Below are 27,764 nucleotides of genomic sequence, written 5' to 3' on the forward strand. Positions count from 1 at the left end.
CTAGTGTAACTTTTATTGTTTATCGTTTAAAAATGCTCTGCTCCAATTTTATTAAATATCAAAACAATCAGTTTAATTGTCCACTAAAAATGTTATTTAAAACTTTTTTTTTTAATAATAAAATATAATTATCATTATAGTATTCCGAATTATTTAAAATACATTATTTATTACATTAATTAATTTTTACTCAATGTATCATTTAATATTTTAGTATAATTTCAAATTATACATTTTTTATTTTAATTATTTGAATATTGTAATTTATCTTTTATTTAAAATCATATTTTATTTCAATTAAAGTTTATTTCATTATTTGAGCTTTTAGCTGAATAATGTTTTTCATCCAGATAAAACAAATTCATGCTTGAACTAAAAAAGCTGTTTATTAAAATTTTCAAAAAGGGTTTACAATTGTCATTATTAGAAAATAAACCACTGTTTGAATTTATTTGTTTAATCATTTATTTTTGCAAATTTAATAATAATGCATAAATAATATGTAATAGTAAACATACATAATGTAACTCAGAACCCATATAAACATAAAAGATAAATATGTAGAGGAGTAAGAAATAATATTTAAATAATTATATAATAACAATAATATTAAGCAAATGAAATATATGATAAAACCCAAAATATTGCTTAAAAAAAAAAATTATTATAAAGATTTGTTTTCACATTTCTTTATTTAATTAGGGAGCTTTTCATACTATCCTATTCCAGTTATCAGATAGCTGCTACAGTATTTTACGGTATAACTTTGGAAGTATTAGATTTTCAGACCTTGTGTTAAAGTTATGGATAGCTGGTTGTGGCTTCATGACTACTAATACAATGTTTTATATAGCATAATTATTTTTACAGTTAATATTAAAATAGAATATAAGTGAAGTTTATTGAAACGATGGTGAAATACCATCATGTATAATAATACATAATATACATACACAAATTAAATGGGTATAAATACATGTATATTTTTATTTAAATACAAAAAATAGTATTTGGATGCTTGTATCCGGTCACTTACATTATCACACAACCGCCTTGCTTTTCTTCTTCCGGCGAGCCATGCTGCAAACGTTCTATAAAAAACTCTTTGTTCTAAAACGAAATTTTTTAAATTAATTTTCTTGATATTTCTTACTTACCATCGCTATCAGACTGTGGGGGATTATCTGTTACGAGTTCGTGGTCTGGGCTCATTAAATTCTTGCCTTTCTAAAATATTATTAATATATTAAGAAGTATTTAAGTACAAATATTTTTTTCTGACATATTTTATGCCTATAGTAAAATAATAGTGTATACAGTTATTGGTTTACAGTCAACGTAGCCACTTTTCGGCGCTTAATATTTAAAAATGATATACTCCAAAACTAATTGCCTACCCAAATTGTGTGATTTGAACTACCTTCACATCTGTTTGTGGTATAATACTAAATATGAATTACCTTATTCTGGTAGTCATCATCTTTGGTATCTTCAACTTTAGCTTCTTTAATCTCCTTATCAACCAATCGTTGCGTACGTTTGCGCTTTTTTATTGTGATATCATTCTCAATGGTATTAGGTACTAAATCAATATAAATAAGGTATAAGAAACAGTTTTATCGAAATTTATATTGAAACTTATTACTTACCACGGAGATTAAGTTTTGGTTCTTCACTTACTAAGCGCCGAAGACTTTGCAATTTCTTTTCAAGTATTGCAATTCCCTATAATATTATAAACATATTTATAATTTTTTAAATAATAACAATGACATTTTTTTAATACCTTTATTAGTATTGTTTTAACAATTTTTGTATTGTAACGGACCTACTTGTCTAGCTGGCTAGACTAGGCAAAGTGGCCGTCGATAAAGCTAAAATAGACGGATCCCCACGGGAAAACGGTTGGCTAGGCCGTTGTCTACGTCTAATTGGCCTTAAAGTCTCCCTTATTAACTTAATATATCGCCCGAGGAGCTAGAACGGGCGGTCACACTGTTAAAAGATCTAACTCTCAGCTGCAGGCTACAAGATGTTTTATTCTAAATTAGGGTTTCTAAATAAAATACAAAATTATACAATATATATATATATACACTCTGACCTGGGTTGGACGATGAAATGGTTGGTCAAAGCGGAGTTGAAACGGACGCACACAAAAGATAGTCGGATGGGCGGCTTGTAGTAAAACGGCAAAAATATAGAGCGCAAGGTCGAGGATATTGGCGGTCCGTGATGGTAAAGTCAACTGGTTAATTAGATGATACGCGACGTGCATTGTCCTGTGTGTGCGACCGTTCCCCTACCTATAGTCGGGGGTGCTGTGTCAGTTGGTTTGGGACGCGAAGTAACGGTCAAGCGAAATATGATCGTTACAGTATATTAAATAATAATGCTAGTGAATAACTTATAAGCCAATGAATACTATATAAAGATATTAATCCTCAGTTAGCGTTGCCAGTTTTTTTCGCTAATCACATAATATTAATCTACTATTAAATGTCTCCGATAGTCTGAAAGTATTAAAACTTTAATATTGACATTAAAGCGCAATTTGTTTAAAAAAATAATCTCCATTTATTTCCTATTTCAAAAACTATTTTTTTTAAAATAACCCTGTGTTTCAAATTAAAATTATTATGGCATATTTTATGTTTAATAATTTAAACTATCTAAAAACAATTTTGTTTAAATTAATTAATTAATAAACATATTTATAAAATTGTAATTCTTATCAGTTTTAATTTATGAACATGTTAATATTTAGTTAGAAATCCGGCTAAAATAGTCATTACTCTCATCCTTAAATTAATAAAAGTTAATAAAAGTTCGTTAATAAAACAGAAAGTATTTAAAAATTATAACCAAAAGCCAAAAATTCGCATCGACTTGTAGATTGGTAACAGGTAAGTTTAAGTTTAGTAAAATAACTAGTATTAAAATTTTGATTTATAGGAAACCGAATTAAATCAACTTTACTGTCAGCCCTAAATTAATAAAAGATCATTAAAGTTCGTTAATCAAACAGAAAATATATAACCATTAGCCAAAAATGTGCATCAAAATGCATCCTTGTGTTAAAACAAAATATTATCATATGAGTTGCGCTAGTTTTACATCTCTTTAATACAAAATACTAAACATGGATTACCTTACTGTAGTACTCAGGGTTTTTTTCCTTAAAAAAAAATGTATACATTTGGTTTAAATCTATTTTAATTTTAAACATAAATTGTTTTTTTATATTTTTTAAAAGTGTTTTTAAATCAAATTTAGTCTTATGTAAGTTGCATCATTTTTTCATAATATGTTTAAGAAAAAAACATAAAGATATAAATAACAACATTTACAATAACATATAGATTTTATTATAGATTACCGTTCTCAGGTGATCAATGGCGTCCATCTATAAAATATAGAATTTAACATTAAATAATATTAACATTTGTTTTGCAAATGTATTATTAATTAACAAATACATTGTTTGTTAAAATTATTAAACATTAATTATTCAACCAAAATCTAGTAGTAATTAACTTTTTAATTCATTTTTAATTTAATAAATATTTTACTAAAAGTTGATGGCTTAGTGCAGACTTGTTATAAGTCACAAAATTAAAATTGTTCAGGAGAGCGAAAAGAAGTTACACTTTTTTTGAATTCGCATAACTTAAGTAATATTTAATCAAATTATTATCTAAAAATAAAATATTTGTGGTTTTATTTCATGTAAGTTGAATTTATGTAGCATTTTTATTTATTAAATGATTTGTCATTTTTTTGTAAAATGATGTGGGCTTATAATAAAGTAACAAAATTAATTTGGCTAGGAATGGCCTTGTAATGATTAAGTGGACTTATTACTTTTTTAACAGTTTACTATATTATTTTATTTCCATAAAAACATAAAATAATCAAATTACTTTTTAAGTCTTCATATTAGACTTAACAAATATGTTACCTTGACATATTATGACATTATATTTTAAAATAGTAAAAATAACAAAATACAATAATACAAAAGTAATAAAAAAACATTTCTTTAATAAAATATTAACTCTAGTGACAATCGTAAAAAATATTTTTTTATGTATTTATGATATTTTATCATATTTAATAAGTATGCTTATATATTATAAGTCCGTTGATAAACATATTTTAATTGCACACATATGAGAAGTCCGGACTTATAATAAGTGTGCAGTTAATAATTTAAGTATACAAATATTATGATATATGTGCAGTCCAATAATTAAACTTGTATAAAAAATCAAGGACTTAACATTTTAAGTGGTGGACTTATTACATTTGAGCAAAAACCATAATAGCTAAATGCCATTCATGATAAGTGAAAACATTAAATATCACAATAAATATAGGTAATGAGACTTTGCCTCAAAATAAAAAATTAGGAGTATTCAAATTTCTATCCGTTAATATCAAAAAGTGTAATTTGGAAAAAAGTGAACTTACAACAAGTGTGCACTAAGCCATTGAAATATTAACTGGTTAATAACCAGTTTTGAACTCCTATTTTTAAAGTTATGAAGTTTAAATATTAGGATGGGTGGTGAAGTAAGGTGAGCACATAAAAAAAAATACTACACCACCCCTTTTCTCCTGCCTTAAAACTGAAAATTCAAAAATTGTTATCAAAAACTGGTTATCGACCAATCAAAATGTTTAGTACATTATTCCCAATAAAAAAGTCATTGCAATGTATGTTAAATAAGCCAAGTGAGATATTGAGGAGTCCGCGATAAAAAAACACACTGTAGATAATGTTATTCGAATAATTAATAATAATTGATTACTAAACAAATATTTTTTTATCTTATATTTAAAACTTATGACCATAGCAAAAATAACCGATCACGTTCAATGTACGTTTTTAAGCAAGTGTTATTCGGACTTTGTAGTAACAGTTGTATTACTGTATGACGCAAAAAAACAATGCTATTTGTAAAACCAACATAACGATACATGTTTTTAAAAAATAAAGCACTCATGTAAATTGAAACTTAATCATAATATGCATATGTTCATATAAATATTATTAACATAGAATATGTTCATATTCTTGCAATTAATAATTAATTTAAATAATCTTATAATTACAGAATACTCTAAAAAATTCTTTGTATAACATCTTAAGTTAGTTTAAACCAAAAATAGCGTACAAAATACCGATAATTTTACATCTGCTTAAGATAAATTATTAAATATGAATTACCTCTTTTCTGAATTCATCTTCTATCGCCTTAGAAACGAAGTATGAAACATAAAATTTACACTTGAGTTAAGTCCATTTTAGTTTTTAACATAATATACAAAATATTTGTAATTATGGTTACATTTTTTAAAAATACCTACTCTTAAATATTAATAAAACTATTGATTATGTAATATTATAAAATATCGCTTACCTTTTGCTTCTCCGTTAGTGTAGAAACGGTTTGTTTGAAAAAACAAATTATTAAACACAACGCGAAAACTTGTTTGGCATGTATAATTATTGCAGTAGTTTTTAAAAACTCTTAAAAATGATATAACTAAAATGTAGTTAAAAAGATTAATTTGTTTAACTTAACCTAAAGTCGAACGTTTTTTTGTATTCATACAATTCACTGTGATTTTATTTCGATATTACAGCTTTTGTTGTCATAACCATAATTTAAAAAAAAGAATTATGTTTTTAATTTTGTATAGTACTTATATAATAGTCCTCATACAATATTTTAATTACCTGACCCATAAATAGCCATACTTTTACATTTGTATAAGATCAAATTTTAAATATGAATTACCTCTCCCTTGAGCATATAATTTACTGCTGCCTTAAAAACAAGTATTAAACATAAAATTAACACTTGTGTTAAATTCATTTTAGCTTTTAACATAAACAATATTTTTATAATTAAAACTGTAAATACGGTTACATTTTTAATACGTGTTTTAATAATACATTTTTAAAAATTAACTTAAATAACGCTCACCATCTGCTTCCTTGTGGTTGTTGAATCTGTTTGTTTTAAAAAACAAATTATTAAACATAACGCAACAACTTGTTTTGTATGCATAATTATTGCAATAGTTTTTAAGAAGAATTAAAAATGATTTAACAAAACGTAGTATATAAAGACTAATTTTTTTTTAACTTTAGAGAAGAAATAACGTGTATATATGAAGTAAAACCAAAATCTACAAAATATACATAAGACAAACCTAACAGATTTGCTTTGTAACTTATGCGTCGAGTAGGTATTCCAATTGTGGTTACAGTTGTACTTAAATGTTGTATTAAACTGTTTATTTATTTTGTGTATATATTTCAAATATCTACACAAAAAAAATAAATTTCTGAAAATCATCATTCTTCCATAATTGTTGATTCATATTTTATGTTTTTTAACTTGTAAAATATTATACAGTTATTTATAAGGGATGAAGTCATAAGACAAATACGGATTTTGTTTATTTTGTAAATGGAAAAACATGTTTATAATGCATACACATGCAGATAACATTTTTTAAAAAATGTGAGCAATATAATTTTTAATTTTCATCAATCTGTTGGTTTGCTGTGTCTTTGCAAATATATTATATACACTTATAACCAAAAACAATAAAATGTATCGAGATAATGATAAACAGGCGGTCCTTATCTATCTATTTAAACAGAGAAACAACGACAGTGTTAAAGATGAGGGGTTCTATGATATTTTTTTAACGGAAATCTGTTTCAATCTTATAATCAAACTTTTACAACGTCAAGGCAATGCATATGTATTTAATCTATGGTCATAGCAAACAAAGTGATTGGTGAAAAACCACATATGTATACACAAACAATTATTAAAATTGTTTGTCTACGTATTTATGGTTTTAAAACATATGCACTTATTTTAAAAAACAAAGTCCATACTTCTCTCATGTATACATGATGAGTGTCATACACTAGATAAGTCATCCTGTATGAAGAAGGTTTTTTAGAAGCCAATTATAATGTGCATTAAAAAAAAATCGTATCTTTGTGGAAAAAACTGAATCCATATATTATAATAAAAGATTTATATTTTGATTTCAGATAATAAAATGGCTTGGCTTAACTTAGGTTAATTAATAAGTTAAACATTGTTGATCTCAGTTGTATACTAAATCTTTTAATAAGTCGAAGTCGGGTTAAAATAAAATGTTGTGTTTTGAAAATGATAGCTAATACTAATTGTGAGTGTAATACCAAAACGTGCTTAAGTGATGAAGTGTGTATTTAGAAAAAAAATATAATTCCCTCATTTGATTGTAAGTAATGAATTTGCGTAACCAGGACTAATAACGTTTAATTATAATTCTGGTTACGCAAAATCACGGCATACATTTAAAATATGCATATAAGCTCTTCATAGTACATTTTATATGCCTGTACATACCTATATTTGTTTTAACTAAAACAACGCTACGATGATAATGTTTAAAAAACCACTTGAAATTTATAAAACACACTCATTCCACATTGGCCCAAAAAAATTTGTTTTCACATTAGTTTTTTTGATAGTTACTTTTGATATTTAAATGGTAACATATATTTTATGAACTTTTTAAATTAAGAATATTTTACTACAAATTTAAACTGGTTCATAGCCAATTTTGAACCATTATTTTTAATGTTATAAGAGTTTAAATGTTAGGATGGGAGGTGAAGTGCGGTTGGAAAGTGTAAGCAGATAAAAATAATACTACACTGCCCCTTTCCTACGGCCCTAAACTTGAAACTTCAATAACTGGTTAACGACCAGTCAAAATGTTTTAGTACATTATTCCCAATTTAAAAAGTCAGTGTAATGAATGCAAATGTATGTTAATTAAACCAAGTGATATATTGCGGGGCACACGATAATAAAACACCCTGTGGATAATTTTATTCGAATAATGTGTTTATTCGAAAACGATAAACAACATGAACATAGATTTCGTTATTTGAGTTTTTAGCTGAATAATGTTTTTCATCCAGATAAAACAAATACATGCTTTAACTAAAAAAGCTGTTTATTAACATTTTCAAAAAGGGATTACAATTGTCATTATTAGAAAAAAAACCACTGTTTGAAATTATTTGTTAAATCATTTATTTTTGCAAATTTAATAATAATGCATATATAATATGTAATAGTAAACATACATAATGTAACTCAGAACCCATGTAAACATAAAATATAAATATATAATAGTGGAGTAAGAAATAAAATTTAAATAATTTTATAATAACAATAATATTAAGCAAATTAAATATATGATAAAATCCAAAATATTTCTTAAAAGAAAAAAAATGATTATAAAGAGTTAATTTTACAAAAAACAATATTTTCACATTTCTTTATTTGATTAGGGAGCTTTTCATACAATCCTGTTCCAGTTATCAGATAGTTGTTACAGTATTTTACGATATAACTTTGGAAATATTAGATTTTCAGACCTTGTGTTATAATTATAGATAGCTGGTTGTGATAAGTTTTAGTGACAAATAACACAAGTTTTTTTATAGCATATTTATTTTTACTGTTAATATTAAAATAGAATATAAGTGTAGTTTAATGAAACGATGATGAAATACCACCATGTTAATATAAATACACTAACTAAATAGGTTTTAATACATATATATTTATATTTAAATACAAAAGATAGTATTTGTATGCTTGTATCCGGTCACTTACGTTATCATACAACCTTCTTGTTTTTCTTCTTGGGACGAGTCTTCAGACTGTGGGTGATTATCTGTTACGGGTTCGTGATCTAGGCGCATAACATTTTTGCCTTTCTAAAATGATATTAATATATAAAGTAGAATTTAAGTACTAATGTTATTTTCTGACATATTTTATACCTATATAAGTATAATTTAAGTTTCAATGATTATACACTATAAGATAATAATACTAAGTAATAACTTGTATGCCTAATAATAGTGTATAAGTTATTGGTTTACAGTCAGCGTAGCCCCTTTTTATCGCTTATTATTGAAAAAAGATATACACTAAAACGTATTGCCTACCCAAATTGTGTAATTTACACTAACTTTAAATCTATTTATGGTATAAAACTAAATATGAAATACCTTATTTTGGTTATCATCATCTTTGGCATCTTGTACTAAAAAAATTTTAATGAATTCAATAAAATCGTGTACCAATCGTTGCGCACATGTGAGCTTTTTTATTTTGGTATTTTTCAATTATATTAGGTACTAAATCAATATAAATATGTTATAAGATTTTGGTTCTTTACCTTTTAGCCGTTGAAGGCTTTCCACTTTCTTTTCAAGTATTGCCATTCCCTATAATATTATAAACATATTAATAATTATTAAAATAAAAACAATGACATTTTTTTGATACCATTTTTAGTATAGTTTTAACAATTTTTGTATATTAGATAATAATGCTATTGAATGACTTATACGCCAATGAATTGTATATAAAATTATTAATCCTCAGTTAGCGTTTGCCAGTTTTTATCGCTAATCACATAATATTGATCTACTCTAAAATGTCTCCGATAGCCTAAAAGTATTAAAACTTTAATATTGACATTAAAGCGCAATTTGTTTAAAAAAATAATCTCCATTTATTTCCTATTTCAAAAACTTTTTTTTTTAAAATAACCTTGTGTTTCAAATTAAAATTATTATGGCATATTTTATGTTTAATAATTTAAACTATCTAAAAACAATTTTGTTTAAATTAAATAATTAATAAACATATTTATAAAATTGTAATTCTTATCAGTTTTAATTTATGAACATGTTAATATTTAGTTAGAAATCCGGCTAAAATAGTCATTACTCTCATCCTTAAATTAATAAAAGTTAATAAAAGTTCGTTAATAAAACAGAAAGTATTTAAAAATCTCTTTTAAAAATTATAACCAAAAGCCAAAAATTCGCATCGACTTGTAGATTGGTAATAGGTAAGTTTAAGTTTAGTAAAATAACTAGTATTAAAATTTTGATTTATAGGAAACCGAATTAAATCAACTTTACTGTCAGCCCTAAATTAATAAGAAGATCATTAAAGTTTGTTAATCAAACAGAAAATATATAACCATTAGCCAAAAATGTGCATCAAAATGCATCCCTGTGTTAAAACAAAATATTATCATATGAGTTGCGCTAGTTTTACATCTCTTTAATACAAAATACTAAACATGGATTACCTTACTGTAGTACTCAGGGTTTTTTTCCTTAAAAAAAAAATTTATACATTTGGTTTAAATCTATTTTAATTTTAAACATAAATTGTTTTTTTATATTTTTTAAAAGTGTTTTTAAATAAAATTTAGTCTTATGTAAGTTGCATCATTTTTTCATAATATGTTTAAGAAAAAAACATAAAGATATAAATAACCATACCATAATACCATAATACCATTTTTAGTATAGTTTTAACAATTTTTGTATATTAGATAATAATGCTATTGAATGACTTATACGCCAATGAATTGTATATAAAATTATTAATCCTCAGTTAGCGTTTGCCAGTTTTTATCGCTAATCACATAATATTGATCTACTCTAAAATGTCTCCGATAGCCTAAAAGTATTAAAACTTTAATATTGACATTAAAGCGCAATTTGTTTAAAAAAATAATCTCTACTTATTTCCTATTTCAAAAACTATTTTTTTTAAAATAACCTTGTGATTATCGACTTAAATAATAATTTTATTTAACTTTAAATTTGTGTAGCATATTTTAAATTTAATAATTTAAATTATCTAAAAACAATTTTGTTTAAATTAATTAATTACAATATTTGTATATAAAATTGTAATTCTTATCAGTTTTAATTTAACAAAATGTTTATTTTTAGTTGGAACACTGGCTAAAATAACCTTTACTGTCATCCTTAAATTAATTAAAGGTACTAAAAGTTTGTTAATAAAAGAGAAAATATTTAAAAATCTCTTTTAAAAATTATAACCAAAAGCCAAAAATTCGCATCGACTTGTAGATAGGTTATAGGTTAATTTAAGTTTGGTAAAAAGCTAGTATAAAAAATTTAATTTATAGGAAACCGAATTAAATCAACTTTACTGTCAGCCCTAAAAAAATAAAAGATCTTAAAAGTTGGTAATTAAAACAGAAAATGTATAACCAATAGCTAAAAATGTGCACCAAAATGCATCCCAGTGTCAAAACAAAATATTATCATAGAAGTTGCGCTAGTTTTACATCTGTTTAAGATAAAGTACTAAACATAGATTACCTTATTTTGGTACATAGCACTCTTTTCCTTAAAAAAAAAAAAATGTTAAACGTAAAATATACATTTGGTTTAAATCTATTTTAATTTTAAACATAAATGTTTTTTTTTATATTTTTCAAAAGTGTTTTCAAATAAAATATAGTCTTATGTAAGCTGCATAATTTTTACATAATATGTTTAAGAAAAAAACATATAGATATAAATAACAACATCTACAATAACATATAGATTTAAGTATAGATTACCGTTCTCAGGTGATCAATGGCGTCCATCTATAAAATAAAGAATTTAACATTAAATAATATTAACATTTGTTTTGCAAATGTATTATTAATTAACAAATAAATTGTTTGTTAAAATTATTAAACATGAATTATTGAACTAAAATGTTTTAGTATTTAACTTTTTAATTTAAGAATATTTTACTAAAAATTGATGGCTTAGTGCCGACTTGGTATAAGTCACAAAATTAAAATTGTTCACGAGAGCGAAAAGAAGTTTCACTTTTTTTGAATTCGCATAGTAATATTTAATCAAATTTTTATCTAAAAATAAAATATTTGTAGTTTTATTTCATGTAAGTTGAATTTATGTAGCATTTTTATTTATTAAATAATTTTTCATTTTTTTGTAAAATGATGTGGACTTATAATTAAGTAACAAAATTAATTTGGCTAGGAATGGCCTTGTAATGATTAAGTGGACTTATTACTTTTTTAACAGTTTACTATATTATTTTATTTCCATAAAAACATAAAATAATCAAATTACTTTTTAAGTCTTCATATTAGACTTAACAAATATGTTACCTTGACATATTATGACATTATATTTTAAAATAGTAAAAAAAACAAAATACAAAAATACAAAAGTAATAAAAAACATTTCTTTAATAAAATATTAACTCTAGTGACAATCGTAAAAAATATTTTTTTATGTATTTATGATATTTTATCATATTTAAGAAGTATGCTTTTATATTATAAGTCCGTTGATAAACATATTTTAATTGCACACATATGAGAAGTCCGGACCTTTAAGAAGTGTGCAGTTAATAATTTAATAATACAAATCAAATGTATTTTAAGTCCGGACTTATGATATATGTGCTGTCCATTAACTAAACTTGTATAAAAAGTCAAGGACTTAACATCTTAAGTAGTGGACTAATTACATTTGAGCAAAAAACAAAATAGCTAATTGCCATACATGATAGGTGAAAACATTAAATATCACAATAAATATAGGTTATGAGACTTTGCCTCAAAATGAAAAATTAGGAGTATTCAAATTTCTATCCGTTAATATCAAAAAGTATATTTTGGAAAAAAGTGGACTTACAACAAGTGTGCACTAAGCCATTGAAATATTAACTGGTTGATAACCAGTTTTGAACGCTTATTTTTAAAGTTATGAAGTTTAAATATTAGGATGGGTGGTGAAATAAGGTGAGCACATAAAAAAAAATACTACACCACCCCTTTTCTCCTGCCTTAAAATTGAAACTAAAAAAATTGTTATCAAAAACTGGTTATCGACCAATCAAAATGTTTAGTACATTATTCCCAATAAAAAAGTCAATGCAATGTATGTTAAATAAGCCAAGTGAGATATTGAGGAGTCCGCGATAAAAAAACACACTGTAGATAATTTTATTTGAATAATGTTTTTATTCGAAAACGATAAACAAAATGTACATAGATTACTAAACAAATATCTTTTATCTTTTTATATTAAAACTTTTGACTAAAGCAAAAATAACGGACACGTACAATGTACGTTTTTAAGCAAGTGTTATTCGGACTTTGTAGTAACAGTTGTAGTACGTATGACGCAAAAAAACAATGCTATTTGTAAACCAACAAAACGATACATGTTTTTAAAAAATAAAGCACTCATGTAAATTGGAACTTAATCATAATATGCATATGTTCATAGGAATATTATTAACATAGAATATGTTCATATTCTTACAGTTAACAATTAATTTAAATAATTTTATAATTATAGATTACTCATATGAAATTCCTTGTACATCATCTTAAATTAGTTTAAAAATCCTAAAATAGCGTACAAAATACCGATAATTTTACATCTGCTTAAGATAAATTATTAAATATGAATTACCTCTTTTCTATATTTATCTTCTATCGCCTTAGAAACAAAGTATGAAACATAAAATTAACAATGGTCTTAAGTCCGTTTTAGTTTTTAACATAGTATACAAAATATGTATAAATCAAATTGTAATTATGGTTACATTTTTAAAAATACCTACTTTTAAAAATTAATAAAACTATTGATTATGTAATATTATAAAATATAGCTTACCTTTTGTTTCTCCGTTTGTGTAGAAACGGTTTGTTTTAAAAAACAAATTATTAAACACAACGCGAAAACTTGTTTGGCATGCATAATTATTGCAGTAATTTTTAAAAAGTCTTAAAAATGATTTAACTAAAATGTAGTATACAACGACTAATTTTTTTAAACTTTTGAGAAGAAATAACGTCTATATATGAAGTAAAACCAGAGTCAAAATATACTTAAGACAATCCTAACAGTTTTTTTTTTTTTTTTTAAACGCGTTGAGTAGGAGGTATTCCAATTGTGGTCACAGTTGTACTTAAATGTTGTTTTAAAATGTTTACTTATGTTGTGTATATATTTCAAATATCTACACATATCACACAAATATTCGTTAACATTTACTAAAACCTATGAATAACACGATGAAACCTTTAAAAACCATTATTATTCTAAGTACCCCTTCTTGATCATTATTCGACAAGCGTACCGTATTATTTTATAATCTTTCAGTCTTCATGTCTTCTTAACTACCTATTCAACTATCTATCCATAAATGAACAATCAATCATCCTGAGTGTTTCATTGTTTTTTGTATTAAATACAATATCTAAATGTTATTCTACCTCATTAGAGCAACCCATCATTACATCCTATAATACCCAACACAATATTAGGATTAAATATCTTTAGTATATAGTGGTATTTCTGCATTGTATCAGTTCCAATAACGTTATTTCTCCATTAACGGCTTGTAGGCGTTTAATGAAGTGCCCTCATATTATGTATAATAATTGATTTTTTTTTTAAATAAAATGTTCTTTTATTTCCTAACATCCAGATAAATTTGATTTAAAAAAAAGCCAGTACAGTGGGGCCGGGTCATAGTGGGGGACGGAGAGGTCACAGGTCTACAGATTTTATTATAACTGAAAGTGATATCACTTTTAAATAAACGCTTCGATGCGAATCTGTGGATAGTATGTTCAAATCAGTTATAGCGGTTTAGAAGATATATTGTTTAGATGTTTTTCTCGACTTTGATAGGGAATGGGTGAATTTTTTAATTTTTTGCCCGATAATGTACCTTTCAGGTATGATTTCTGATCTATAGAGTTGCTATACAAAGAAATCGGTTCAGCGTTTATGAGATATCGTGGGTCCAGACACAAAAATAAATAATAAAAAATAAAAACACATCAATGTAAAAACAATACTTTCCCAACTCCGCATCGAAGCTAAAATTGGATTGATACAATGAATTTATTACGTTCTATAGTGTAACTAGTCATTAGTTGACGATGTTATATATATCAATTATTAAATTTCAATAACTATTTGGTTTATATACATGTTTACTGTTACTCGTTATTTGGATTACTATTCGCCGGTTGGTTTATTAATACCTGAATTATATTAAATTTGGCTAAAAAACAAAAACTATTATAAAAATATGATATCAATTTAACTATTATACAAAATTAGTATTAATAAAAAAAAATAAACGTTTTAGTGTTGTTCACTAAAAAAACCGCCGAAAAGGGATCACAAGTGTCATAATTAAAAAAAAAAAATTTGGTTCGAACATTTTTTGTTAAATTATTTATTTTTGTAAACATACATAATGTAACTTAGAACCCATGTAAACATAAAATATGATTATATTATAGTGGAGTAAGAAAAAATTATTAAAAAGAGTTATTTTCACAAAAAACAATATTTTCACATTTCTTTATTTAATTAGAGAGCTTTTCGTACAATCCTAATCCAGTTATCAGATAGCTGTTATCTTCGCATAATCTTATTCTAAAACAATTAAAAGAATACAATACAAAATCGTGTACCAATCATTGTGTACAAGTGCACTTTTTTATTTTGATATTTTTCAATTGTATTAGGTACCACAAATCAATATAAATATGGTCAATATAGGAAACAGTTTTATCGAAATTTGTATTTAAACTTATTACTTACCATAAGGATTAATTTTTGGTTTTCCACCTTTAAGGCTTTGAAGACTTCGCAATTGTTTTTTTAAATATTTTAATTCTCTATAATATTATTAACATATTTAAAATTATTTACATAAAAACATTTTTCTAATAAAAATGTTTAATACCTATTTTAGTATAGTTTTAACAATTTTTTTGTATTACAGTTAATGACTAATGACCAATGAAAAGTGTATAAACTTATTAATCTACAGTCAGCGGTGCCAGTTTTTATCGCTAATCACTTTACTGGTCTACTCTCAAATGTCTCATTACTGGCATCCTTAAATTAATAAAATGTATTTCAAGTTCGTTAATAAAACAGAAAATATTTTTAAATTAATAAATGTGGATCGACTTGTAGTTCTATGTTATGACATGTTAAAACAAAACATTATTACATGAGTTGCGCTAATTTTACATCTGTTTAAGATAAAATAGTAAATATGAATTACCTGACTTTTGTAATCAGCAATATTTTCCTTAGAAAAAATATATTTATTTGCATTAAATCCATTTAAATTTTAAACATAAATTGTTTTTAATAACTTAAAGGATGTTTTCAAATAAAATGTAGTTTTATGTGAGTTGCATCATTTTTTCATATGTTCAAGAAAAATTTCTAAATTATAGATAACCGTTTTCAGGTGCTCAATGGCGCTCATCTTTAAAAAAAAGTATTAAACATTAATTTTTATTAACGATTGTTTTAAATCCATTTTAAATTTTAACAAACATAATTTTTATTAAATAATTAAAAATGTTTTCAACTAAAATGTAGTATTCATGTAGTTACGGTCACCTTTTTTCATATTGGTTTTTATGGTACATTAAAAAAAATTACTTTAAAATCCATTACCTGCTCCTTCTCTGTGAGTGTAGGAACCGTTTAAAAAAAAAAAACAACTTTTGAATATTATAAAAAAACTGGTTTTGTATGCATAATCATTTTTAAATTATTCAATAGTTTTTAAAAAGTGTTAAAAATGCTTTCAACTAAAATATAAAAATATATATAACTAAAATATACTGGGTGATCCATCTAATGTAAAAAAAAAGTGAATGTATGTAGAAAAAACAGAATCCAAATAATATTATCAAAGACTTATATTTTAAATTCTGATAAAAAGAAATGGCTTGAATTAACTTAGGTTAATTATTAAGTTGACCACTGTTCATCTTAGTTGAATGCAACATCTTTTATTAATATAATTATGTAATACCAACATTTGCTTAAGTAATGAAATGTGTTTTCCGAAAAAAATTAAATCCCCTCATCGATGGAGTGTAAGCATATTGTTCTTAAATTTTGGTTACGCAAATTATTCACGGCATACATTCAAAATATGTATATAAGCTATACCTGTGTATATACCTATATTTGTTTTAACTAGAACCTCGATCACAAAAATGTTCATGAATTTGTAGCACATAAATATAATTGAATTGAAATATGAAAAAATTGCAGTCCTTCTTAATTGGGGGGCTGGTCTCTATTTACTTTAACAAATTTTACATCTTCCACAAGGCGCAAACTAGACATAATTATTACTGATTGATTGACTTGCTGATCAAGTAAATTAATCAGCTAAATGCAGACAAAATCTGCTTTTTGAAATTTAAATTACTTTCTAGGAAATAGGCATATTAAATGTATTCAATATATCCGAATGAAATATAAAAAAATGATTTAATACGGTCGAAAATAAAACATTTTTGTTCAAGAAATCGACGTGTACGAGGACAAATATTATCATTACAGATAATTTTATTTGAATAACTGTTTTATTCGAAAAAATCAATCAACATGTAATTAAACTTACAACTAAAGCAAAAGTAACCGATCACGTACAATGTACGTTTTTAAGCAAAGGTTATTTAGGCTTTGTATAAACATTTTTATTAAAGTAAATAATGCTAGTTATAAGAGTTTAAATATTAGGACGGGTGGTGAAGTGTGAGCACAAATAATAATACACTCCCCCTCTCCTCTGGTCATAAACTTGAAAATTAAAATTAACTTCAAAAATAGTTATCCAAAACGGGTTATCGATGGGTCAAAATGTTGAGTACATTGTTCTCAAATAAAAAAAGTTAATGCAATGTATGCGTTATCGTTGAAATAAATTAACTCAACGTTATCTGGAGATAAGTGGACTCAACAAAACAATACATGTTTAAAAAAAAACACTCATGTAAATTGGAACTTAATCCTAATATTCATATTTTCATAGGAATATTATTAACATAGAATATGTTCATATTCTTACAATTAATAATTAATTTAAATAATTTTATAATTATGGAATACTCATATGAAATTCCATGTACAACATCTTAAGTTAGTTAGAAAACCTAAAATAGCGTACAAAATACCGATAATTTTACATCTGCTTAAGATAAATTATTAAATATGAATTACCTCTTCTATGAACACATCTTGTATCGCTTGTATCGCCTTAAACACAGTATTAAACAAAAAATTAACACTCGTGTTAAATCCATTAATTATTTAACAAGTACAAATTTTTGTTATTAAAATTATAGTTACGGTTACGTTTTTTAATATGTGTTTTAATAATACATTTAAAAAAATAACTTAAATAGCGCTTACTTTCTGCCTCTCTGTTGGTGTAGAAACGGTTTGTTTTAAAAAACAAATTATTAAACACAACGCAATAACTTGTTTTGCGTGCATAATAAACATTTTTTCATTATTTAAAAGTGTTAAAAAGTCTTAATAGTGTTTTCAATTAAAATGCTATAATATATAAAGACTTTTTCACTTTAATTTAAAAGTGGATTAAAAAGAAATAATGTATATCTATGAAGTACAACCAGAATCTACAAAATATGCTTGTAGACAAACGAAAACAAAACGTGTTACCAAAATGTTTGTACTATAATGTATTATATTAAACTAGTACAGATATCAAAACGAGGTCACAGTTGTGCATAGAAGTTGTTCTAAAATATGTTGTGTATAAAATTCAATTATCAAAAGTTGTTTTTTTTGTGCTATAAAGTGTAATCACAAAAGTTTAATAATAAAAAAAAAACAGTTACTAAAACCTATCAATAACACAATGAAACCTTCAAATCTCATCTTTAATCGAACTACTCTTCATGATCTTTATCCGACAAGTCCAGCACTGCCATTTATAACACTGACTATCCATAAATAAACAAGCAATCATCTTGTGTGTTATTAGTGGTATTTCAATTGTTCTAATAATGTTATTTCCCCACTAAAGCCCTGTAGGTGCTTCATGCAGTGCCCTCATATTATTAGGTACAATAACCATAACGAAAATCGATGATACACTCTATAGTTTTAATGTTATTGTTTTGTATGGAATATTATCGAGTACAGGTAGTTTTTCACAATGATTGTTGCAATGTAAATAAATGATAAACAATAAAATACAATATTATATGGTTTATTGTCAATATGAAAAAGGTGCTAGGTGACATTGGGTTTTTGTTTTACCTATCTGGTACACCATAGGCGATTGTTTGAACACACATTTGATTATAAATTGTATAGAAACCAATGATTGGTGTTTTGTAGGGCGAGATTAAATAATGTACACATTTATTAGGCATGATTCGTTTTGAAGCGTTTTTTTTTTTTAAAGTGATCTTAACACTTTTAGCTATATATAAACGCTCCGTTTTCACTATACCTTGACCTCAAAGTACGGTCTTGTGTTATATATTCATTTAAAACCTTTAAGCAATACTACATGTGATATTGTTTTCGTAAGTAACAGCATATTATGTTTTTTACACGGAAACGTATGAAAATCACGTTGTAAGTTGTGCAATTTATTTTTCTTGTTTTTTTTTAGAATTATTTATTGAAACAAGAAAAAGCTACGTTTTGATATGATGTATTCAATACTTATTCAAACAGTGAAACATACAGTTACAAATATATATATAACAAAAAACATATTTTAACTCATAAAATTTAGCAAAATATAAGATGCAAAAGTTAGTTCTAAGTAGTCAAATATTTGTCTGGATTTTTGGTAAACGTCAAAAAAAAAAAAAATAACAGACCGCATGGAATCCCCTTACAAACAAACACGTCTTCGTATGATGTTTTGTATTCTTTTTCAAACAGTTACATGTTAGTACGTACATTGATGTTTGCAATAAAAAATGCATACAAATATAACATACTTTGTCTTTTTATTACTTTTATAAAATTTCAAGACAAAAGTATTGCACAAACACATGAATACAAAAAATACACTGAAAACAATATAGTTTTCATATTCTAATAATATAAAATATTTTTAATTTGATTTTTTTTTTTATGGAATATTCTTTAGACATTGTATCATTAATATACGTTTTACGGTTTATTTGTATACCAAAAACACTTGCAACTAGTTTGACTTTTTGTCAAAAAGCTATAGCATTGAAGAGTATGAAAATGGTTAAGGCATTTTAGGCCGGAAAGTGCGGACATATTTAATTTCTGGTATTATGAATTACATACTGGTATAGTTTATATTTACTTGTGTCATTCTAAAACCATTAAGCTCTCAGTTCCGCATCAAAGCTATTAATATTTAATGTTTAAATTATACATCCAGACCTTTTCTTCTGCATAAAAGAGAATGCATTTTTGGATTATTAAGCAATTTATCATGTGCAATTTTATTATTATCTTTTAAAATAATAAAGTTAAATGATTCAATCTTATTAATACCACATACCACACATGGAGACCATACAATAGATCCATACTTCAAGATTGACCGATAATGTGCAATATATCAAGTTTTTAAGCATGCAATATTCAATATGCATTTCTACCTCACTCAGTCAACTTGTCATTACAATCCATAATACCTATCATAATATTAGGATTAAAATATAGTTTTAGTATAATATGGGGAATGGCAATATTACAGCGTTGTAATATCATAAGTTATATTAGCTACTTTTGCAATTCTTATAGCTAATGGTATTTCCCCACTAAATGCCTATAGCTGCAACATGCAATTATTATGTCTAAGCATTAATATTTTATACATCATTTAATATACATTGGGTATTGTAATATATTTTATTTATCTCTAGTGGCAGTTAAACTTAACCAACTTGCGCAGCTCTCGATCTAGGCATCTTTCAATGATACGCCTCAGTAAACTAAATATTGTTATAGGCATCTAGTTTTTTATTTTACTTTCTAATCCTTTGCCTTTGTAAAGAAGGATGGTTTTACCGCTACGGAAATTGTTTGAGATCAAATATCTGCTAGATAATTCCGAATCAGTAATCTCTTATTGGTAACAAACCAATGACTGATTTTCATGTTAGTAATAAGTAATGTTTAAACACAAATTTCTCAAAAACTGATTTTTATACCATATTTATATTGATGTGTGGTACGTAATACAATTAAAAATATCAAAACGCGTAAAAGTGCACTTGTACGCGACGAATGGTACACAATTTTGTCGTATTTATTGAAATATTATTTATAAGCTAAATTTATTTAAACAATATTAAGCCAACGAATTCTTCTATTGTAAAAAAAATATAACTTTTTTTATTTTAAAATATTTTTTATTTAATGTTAAATAACCATATAATTATTAAAAATGTAAAAGCTACAAATTTTTAACATTTTTATTTAAATAGGGAGCATTTCATACATTCTTAAACTAGTTATCAATTATCATATAAGTGGAAAAATCTAGAAATATGAAATTAAAAATAAAAAACACTAAAGAATTACATAGGTTTAAATTTATTTATTTATTTAAATAAAATAATTAGTTTGTAAGTGCTTGTATCTGATCACTTCTTATTGTGGAAATGAGATTGCATTAAAAACGAAAAGAATCTTTTTTTTCTCTGATGGCAACCAGCTAATTTACACTGCATTATCTATCAATAATAGTTTGGATATTTGTTTTAATAGAGAGTCTTCGGAGAAAAAAAGCAAAGATAAAAAAATTTAGAGTAACTTTAACAATACTATACAGGAAATTATATAAAAATACATAATTTAATCATTCAAAACTTACACTAAACATTCATAATCTAACTATTCAGAACCCAATTAAATATAAAAGATGAATGTGTAAATGATCAAAAAATAATATATGAATAATTATATAATAACAAAATACTTTAGCAAACGAAATATTTTATACATTCCAAAATATTACTTAAAAGAAAAAAAATTTTTTTTTATTCATATACATATTTTTAATTATTATTTATTAACAATATCTTTAATAGTAATTTAAATTTTTCAGAGTTCTGCGATTAGGTAGCATTTTAGACGCCTTTTTAATCATGACTTGTGCCAACGACCTAAAAACATTTTTTTTTACTATCAGTTTTTATATAAGTACATTTTTTTACAATAATTCGAGCATCCAAAATATATTAGTAAGTTTATTTCAGAAATACTGTTAAAACAATTGTATTGTAAGGTATCAAAAATCATAAATACGGTTTAAAACTATAAAAAATGTTGTGTGGTTTTTGTGTTATTTTTAACAATAATTGTAGGATCCAAATATTAGTTGATATTAGTTTTGGTGAAAAGTAGGTGTTAAAAATCTTTGCTATAGGTAACCGGCTTATATAAACATTACTGTCAGAACTAATTTTATAAAAGTTATTAAAGTTGGTTAATAAAACAGAAAATATTTCCAAAACTCTTTCTTTAACCATAACCAAAAGCCAACAAGGTGCATTTATTTGTAGTCCTGGGTTATAACAATACCTTAGCTGCGGTACTTATATCTGTTTAACATAAGACAATAAATATAAATTACCTTATTCATACCCCACGCCTTATCTTCCGCAATCATATTCGCAAGCTCTTCTGCTGAGATTAGGCCAAGTGGACGACCTGTATAAAGTTTTTAATTACTTCCGAATTACAGTTAAAGCAATTTTGACGAATACAACAAAGTCGTGTACTATTCTTCGAGTACAATTGCAGATTATCATTTTCATTTTTTTCAATTGTATTACAAAGCACATTTTAAAAAAAATATGGAAGAAAAAAGGTTATTTTTTATTAATTAATAATAAAACGTATTGCTTACCGAGGTAATCAGTCGCCGGTTCTTCTGATTTATGAATAACCCTAGTCCAGAACGCTTCATCTTCGGCATTTATCTTTGCAATATCTTCGGCTGAAACAATTTTAATGATTACAATAAAATCGTGTACCATTCGTTGCGTAAAAATGTACTTTTCACTTTTTTAATTGTATTAGGTATAACAAATTAATATAATTGTGGTATAAAAAACAGTATTTAAGAAATTCGTGTTTAAACTTATTACTTACCACCGGCATTAATATTTGGTTTTTCACCTTGTAGGCGTTGGATGATTCGCCATTTTCTTTCAAGCATCTATAATGAAATTAACATACTTCTTATGAAATATTTTTATATCTTTATGAGTATAGTTTTAAGTTTCAAATTTTTTTACTATTTTACATAATAATGCTAGTTAATAACTTATAAGACAATTAATGGTGTATATATTTATTAATGTACATTCAGTGTTGCTGATTTTGAATAAAAGTCTAGTCTAAAAGTTTTAAAACACAAATTGACATAGCTTATTAAATACATTTTAAATGTATATTAATTTGTTTAAAATAACAAACTAGTAATAACCAACTTCAAATTTTTTTGTATCAAAACAGATTTTTTCATTATTTATAATAACCATAAAATTCATGACTTAATTATTTTTTTTAATAATTATAAAATGTTATTTATTATATCAGTTTATATATATGAAGAGTTTCATGTTTTACAACATTTCGAGCCTCCAAATATTACTTAGGTATAGTATTATTGAAAAGTTTGTGTTAAATTTTCTTTTTATAGGAAACCGACATAAAAAACCATAACTGTTAGCAGTAAATTAATATAGCTCTTTAAAATTGGTTAGTAAAACTAGGAGTATTTTAAAATCTCTTTCAAGAACCATAAGCAAAAGGTAAAATTGTGAATCGATTTGTAGTTCTGTGTAAAATAACACATTATTATATGACTGCACTACTTTTACATTTGTTTAAAATAAAATACTAAATTTAGATTACCTTCATATGGTTCGTTTGAAAATCATTCTAAAAAAAAGTGTTAAATATCAAAGTAACAATTGTTTTAAATCCAGTTTATTTTTTAACCTATACTAATATACTCAAGATAATGTTATTTCTAAAACAACAAAATCATTGCTTCATTTTTCACAATTTATTATGATTTTATTTCGATATTAGAATTTTTTTTGTCATAATAATAATTAGTTTTAAAAATATGATTTAATTTTTTTTTATTTTGTAATATTACTATGTAGTATTTATATAAAAGTCCTTATACAACATTTTATGTTTCTAAACGCGAAATAGTGTAACGTGTAAGATAAATATTAAATAATAATTACTCTATCTTTAGCTCATTATGCTCTAATGGTCTCTTAAAAAAAAATATTTAAGATAAAATTAACTATTGATGTATATGTATTTTAATATTTAACATACACATTTTTTTAATGTTAATAAGTGTTTTCTTATAAAACGTTGTGGAATGTAAGTAATACTATTTTTTTAACTCTATAAGATAGAATTAATAGCATAAATTACCTGATCAAGGCGCTTAATTTTGTCCATCTTAAAAACAAAGTATTAAACATAAAATGAATACTTCATTAAATGCATAATCATGTTAAACAAATATATTTTTTTTTAACATTTTTCCAACTAATACAACTTTTATTAAATCAAAGGTGTGTTAAAATAAATTGTTGTTTTTTATGGTTTGTAACGATTGAATATCATGTTTCAAAATCATAAATAGTCCAGGCCAATTAGAAAAAAACTGGAAAGCAGAATTTTGGTAATACCTTAAAAGAAGGGTACTTAGAAACATACTAAAAGTCCCCTAAGATTGGATGCCTGCTATTACGTTACTAATAAGAGAGTGAGTATAACGTTATTAATTCTGGTTACGCAATTTCACGACATATATAAAAACTATTTATTTAAGCTTTATACTTAAATGGTAACATATATATTTTACCAACTTTTTAAATTAAGAGTACTTTACTACAAATTTAAACTGGTTCATAAGCAATTTCGAAACCCTTTTTTTAATATTATAAGAGTTTAAATGTTAGGACGGGTGGTGAAGTGCGGTTGGGAAGTGTGAGCAGATACAAATAATACTTTACTCCCTCACACTCCTGCCCTAAACTTGAAACTTAAAAATAGCTTCAAAAATGGATATCAAAACATCATTTTATTCGAATAATATTTTTATTCGGGAACATCAAACAACATGTGTACCGTTTACTAGGAGTTTATATTTTTATCTTATATTAGAACATATAACAAAAGCATAAATAACCGATCCCGTACAATGTACGTTTTTTAGCAAGTGTTATTAAGGCTCTGTAGAAACAGTTTTATTAAAATATGACGCAAAAACCATGATATTTGTAAAACAACAAAACTTCATACGTTTTGAAAAAATAAAATACTCATGTAAAGTGGAACGTAATTTCATATTCATACAATTCATTGTGATTATATTTCGATATTACAGCTTTTGTTGTCATCACCATAATTTTAAAAAAAATAATTGTAATTTTTTAAATTTTGTATAGATATAATATAGTACTTATATAACAGTCCTCATACATTATTTTAATTACCTGACTCATAAATAGCCATACTTTTACATTTTTGTAAGATAAAATATTAATTATGAATTACCTCTTCCCCGAGCACAAAATTTACTGCTTCCTTAAAAACAAGTATTAAACATAAAATTAACACTTGTGTTAAATTCATTTTAGTTTTTAACATAAACAACATTTTTATAATTAAAACTGTAAATATGGTTACATTTTTAATACGTGTTTTAATAATACATTTTTAAAAATTAACTTAAATAACGCTCACCATCTGCTTCCTTGTGATTGAATCTGTTTGTTTTAAAAAACAGATTATTAAACATAACGCAACAACTTCTTTTGCATTCATAATTATTGCAATAGTTTTTAAGAAGAATTAAAATTGATTTAACTAAAATGTAGTATAAAAAGACTAACTTGTTTAACATTTGAGAAGAAATAACGTGTATATATGAAGTAAAACCAGAGTCTACAAAATATACATAAGACAAACCTAACAGATTTGCTTTGTAACTTATGCGTCGAGTAGGTATTCCAATTGTGGTCACAGTTGTACTTAAATGTTGTTTTAAAATGAGTACTTATGTTCTGTATATATTTCCAATAACAACACTATTATAAATATTTTTTAACATTTACTAAAAACCTAGAATAACATAGTGAAACCTTTAAAAACCATTATTTACCCAACTACCCCTTAATGATCATTATGTCTAGCGCTTTATCTTCATGTATGTAACTATCTATCCATAAATGAACAATCAATCATTCTGTGTGTTTCATTTTTTATTTTCTTAAACACAATATTTAAATTTTATTCTATCTCATTAGAGCAGTCCATCAATACATCCTATAATACCCAACACACCATTAGGATTACATATATTTAGTATACCTACGGTGTTATTTCAACAGTGTATTAATTTCAATAATGTTATTTCTCCACTAACGACTTGTAGACGTTTAATGCAGTGCCGTTATAATATGTATAATAATTAATGTTTTATGGAAATGTAAGCATCATTGGTTACACAATAAGTTATAAGTGTGCTTAGATTATTGTGGTCCATTGCATATGCGATGCGTTTTAACGCAAACTATTTTACAATCTATTTATTAGGAAAAATTCACAATATATACAACTCTTTTACATTACTAATTCAATGTAAAATATATTTTTATTATTTATTTAGCAGTACTGAAATTTAACCACTTACTTGGCAACGTATCTTTAAAGATGCAAGATTTTGAAATAAATATTCCATTTAAAATATAAAAATATATAGTCTATTTTTATTTTGTATAGATATACTATTACGGTTAATTTTAACAATTTCCAGAATCTCGCGCCATAATATATGTTTTTTTACATCGTTTCTAATCCGTGTTATCAGCTAACATATCATTTTTTTTAAATAGATTTTCAACACATTTTATTTACAGTTGCAAAATAAAATATATCAATTCAGATGTTGGAATCTAATTATGTACGTCTAAATAATTTTAATATTAAAATATAGCTAATCAAATTTATCTAGTAATTTAAGTAAAATATAAAAAGTGTACAGTATCCACACTTCATTTCTAATATCTTATCTTCAATCGTTTATCCCATTCCACTATCTTTATTAATTCACCTCCATGATATTCCTCCATTCTCCTTCAAAAATCCCTAATATTCCTCCATAGTCCTCTGTAATCCTTTTCCATACTTTTCTAAAGAATATCCAACTTTGATACCAACGTTATGGTATACTCTTAATTTTTAACACCTAATTTTAAACCGTTATAATTAACAAAAACATTTAGAATAGTTTTAGTATGGTCTTTTATAGAGTACCTACAAATTGTTTTTCAGAATGACTGTTGCAATGTAAATAAATTACAAACAACTTCAGGCGTTATAATATTACAAACATTTTAGTTTTAACTTTTGTAAGAACATATTTTACATGCGTTGTTATAATAGCCCTAATTGATAATTGTTTATGATTATAGTTAATATGGCAAGTGCACAAAAAATTTATAGTTAATAATAAAATAAGATTTTAGGTATATGGTTCATTGTCAACAGGTCTAAGGTGCTAACTAATACAAGTTTTTTGTTTTGCCTATCTACTGTAATACAGGCGATTGCTTAAAATTAAATTTGAATATAAACTGTAAAAAGCCAAGGAACACCTGTGAGCATGTATTATAAGCTAATACCTCGACATTCAGAACAATTATCTTTGATTAAATTTTCCTGTAATTGATAGTTACAATATTATTTATATAATTTACAATTCATTATACCTATCATAATATTAGGATTAAATATTTTAAGTATAATATGAGGAATCCCCATTCACATTGTTGTAATATCAAGTTATATTAGCTACTTTTGCAATTCTTATAGCTAATGGTATTTCCCCACTAAATGCTTATAGCTGCAACATGCAATTATTATAACTAAGCATTAATATTTTATATATTATTTAACATACAGTGGGTATCGTAATATTTTT

General features: G+C 25.0%; 3 protein-coding genes and 1 long non-coding RNA gene across 5 annotated transcripts; all 4 read right to left on the minus strand.

Annotated features, from left to right (window-relative positions):
* Positions 1–707: 707 nt before the first annotated feature.
* Positions 708–2,801, minus strand: LOC126836937 (uncharacterized). The gene is made up of 5 exons (XM_050570656.1): positions 2,796–2,801; positions 1,650–1,725; positions 1,461–1,582; positions 1,158–1,227; positions 708–1,091 (listed from the first exon to the last, which is right to left on the minus strand). Exons 1-5 carry the CDS (start codon positions 2,799–2,801, stop codon positions 1,033–1,035), a joined length of 333 nt encoding a protein of 110 aa, XP_050426613.1. The 3' UTR covers positions 708–1,032.
* A 345-nt stretch (positions 2,802–3,146) lies between these two features.
* LOC126836710 (uncharacterized) lies at positions 3,147–6,157 on the minus strand. Its single transcript, XR_007685371.1, has 5 exons — positions 5,997–6,157; positions 5,808–5,837; positions 5,234–5,260; positions 3,380–3,406; positions 3,147–3,178 (listed from the first exon to the last, which is right to left on the minus strand). It is a non-coding gene; the product is annotated as an uncharacterized LOC126836710 (long non-coding RNA).
* A 2,212-nt stretch (positions 6,158–8,369) lies between these two features.
* LOC126836707 (uncharacterized) lies at positions 8,370–13,778 on the minus strand. Of its 2 annotated transcripts, none has more exons than XM_050570317.1 (7): positions 13,595–13,778; positions 13,391–13,417; positions 11,509–11,535; positions 10,213–10,239; positions 9,286–9,334; positions 9,116–9,150; positions 8,370–8,818 (listed from the first exon to the last, which is right to left on the minus strand). In XM_050570317.1, the coding sequence occupies exons 1-7, from the start codon at positions 13,676–13,678 to the stop codon at positions 8,711–8,713; spliced, it is 357 nt and encodes a 118-aa protein (XP_050426274.1). In that variant the 5' UTR covers positions 13,679–13,778; the 3' UTR covers positions 8,370–8,710. The 2 variants fall into 2 exon arrangements, with proteins under 2 accessions (XP_050426274.1, XP_050426275.1); XM_050570318.1 differs by lacking the exon at positions 10,213–10,239 and adding an exon at positions 11,264–11,290.
* Positions 13,779–21,841: 8,063 nt separating this feature from the next.
* Positions 21,842–25,582, minus strand: LOC126836709 (uncharacterized). Its single transcript, XM_050570319.1, has 8 exons — positions 25,526–25,582; positions 25,337–25,366; positions 24,206–24,232; positions 23,663–23,689; positions 22,895–22,961; positions 22,650–22,739; positions 22,374–22,450; positions 21,842–21,903 (listed from the first exon to the last, which is right to left on the minus strand). The coding sequence occupies exons 1-8, from the start codon at positions 25,526–25,528 to the stop codon at positions 21,880–21,882; spliced, it is 345 nt and encodes a 114-aa protein (XP_050426276.1). The 5' UTR covers positions 25,529–25,582; the 3' UTR covers positions 21,842–21,879.
* Between the last annotated feature and the right edge of the window lie 2,182 nt (positions 25,583–27,764).

This window comes from Adelges cooleyi, unplaced genomic scaffold, assembly GCF_023614345.1.
Source record: "Adelges cooleyi isolate 19-005CV unplaced genomic scaffold, UGA_ACOO_1.1 ACOO_flye_CR_arks_rails_tigmint_CR_PRNA_247, whole genome shotgun sequence".
Classification (NCBI taxonomy): Eukaryota; Metazoa; Arthropoda; class Insecta; order Hemiptera; family Adelgidae; genus Adelges; species Adelges cooleyi.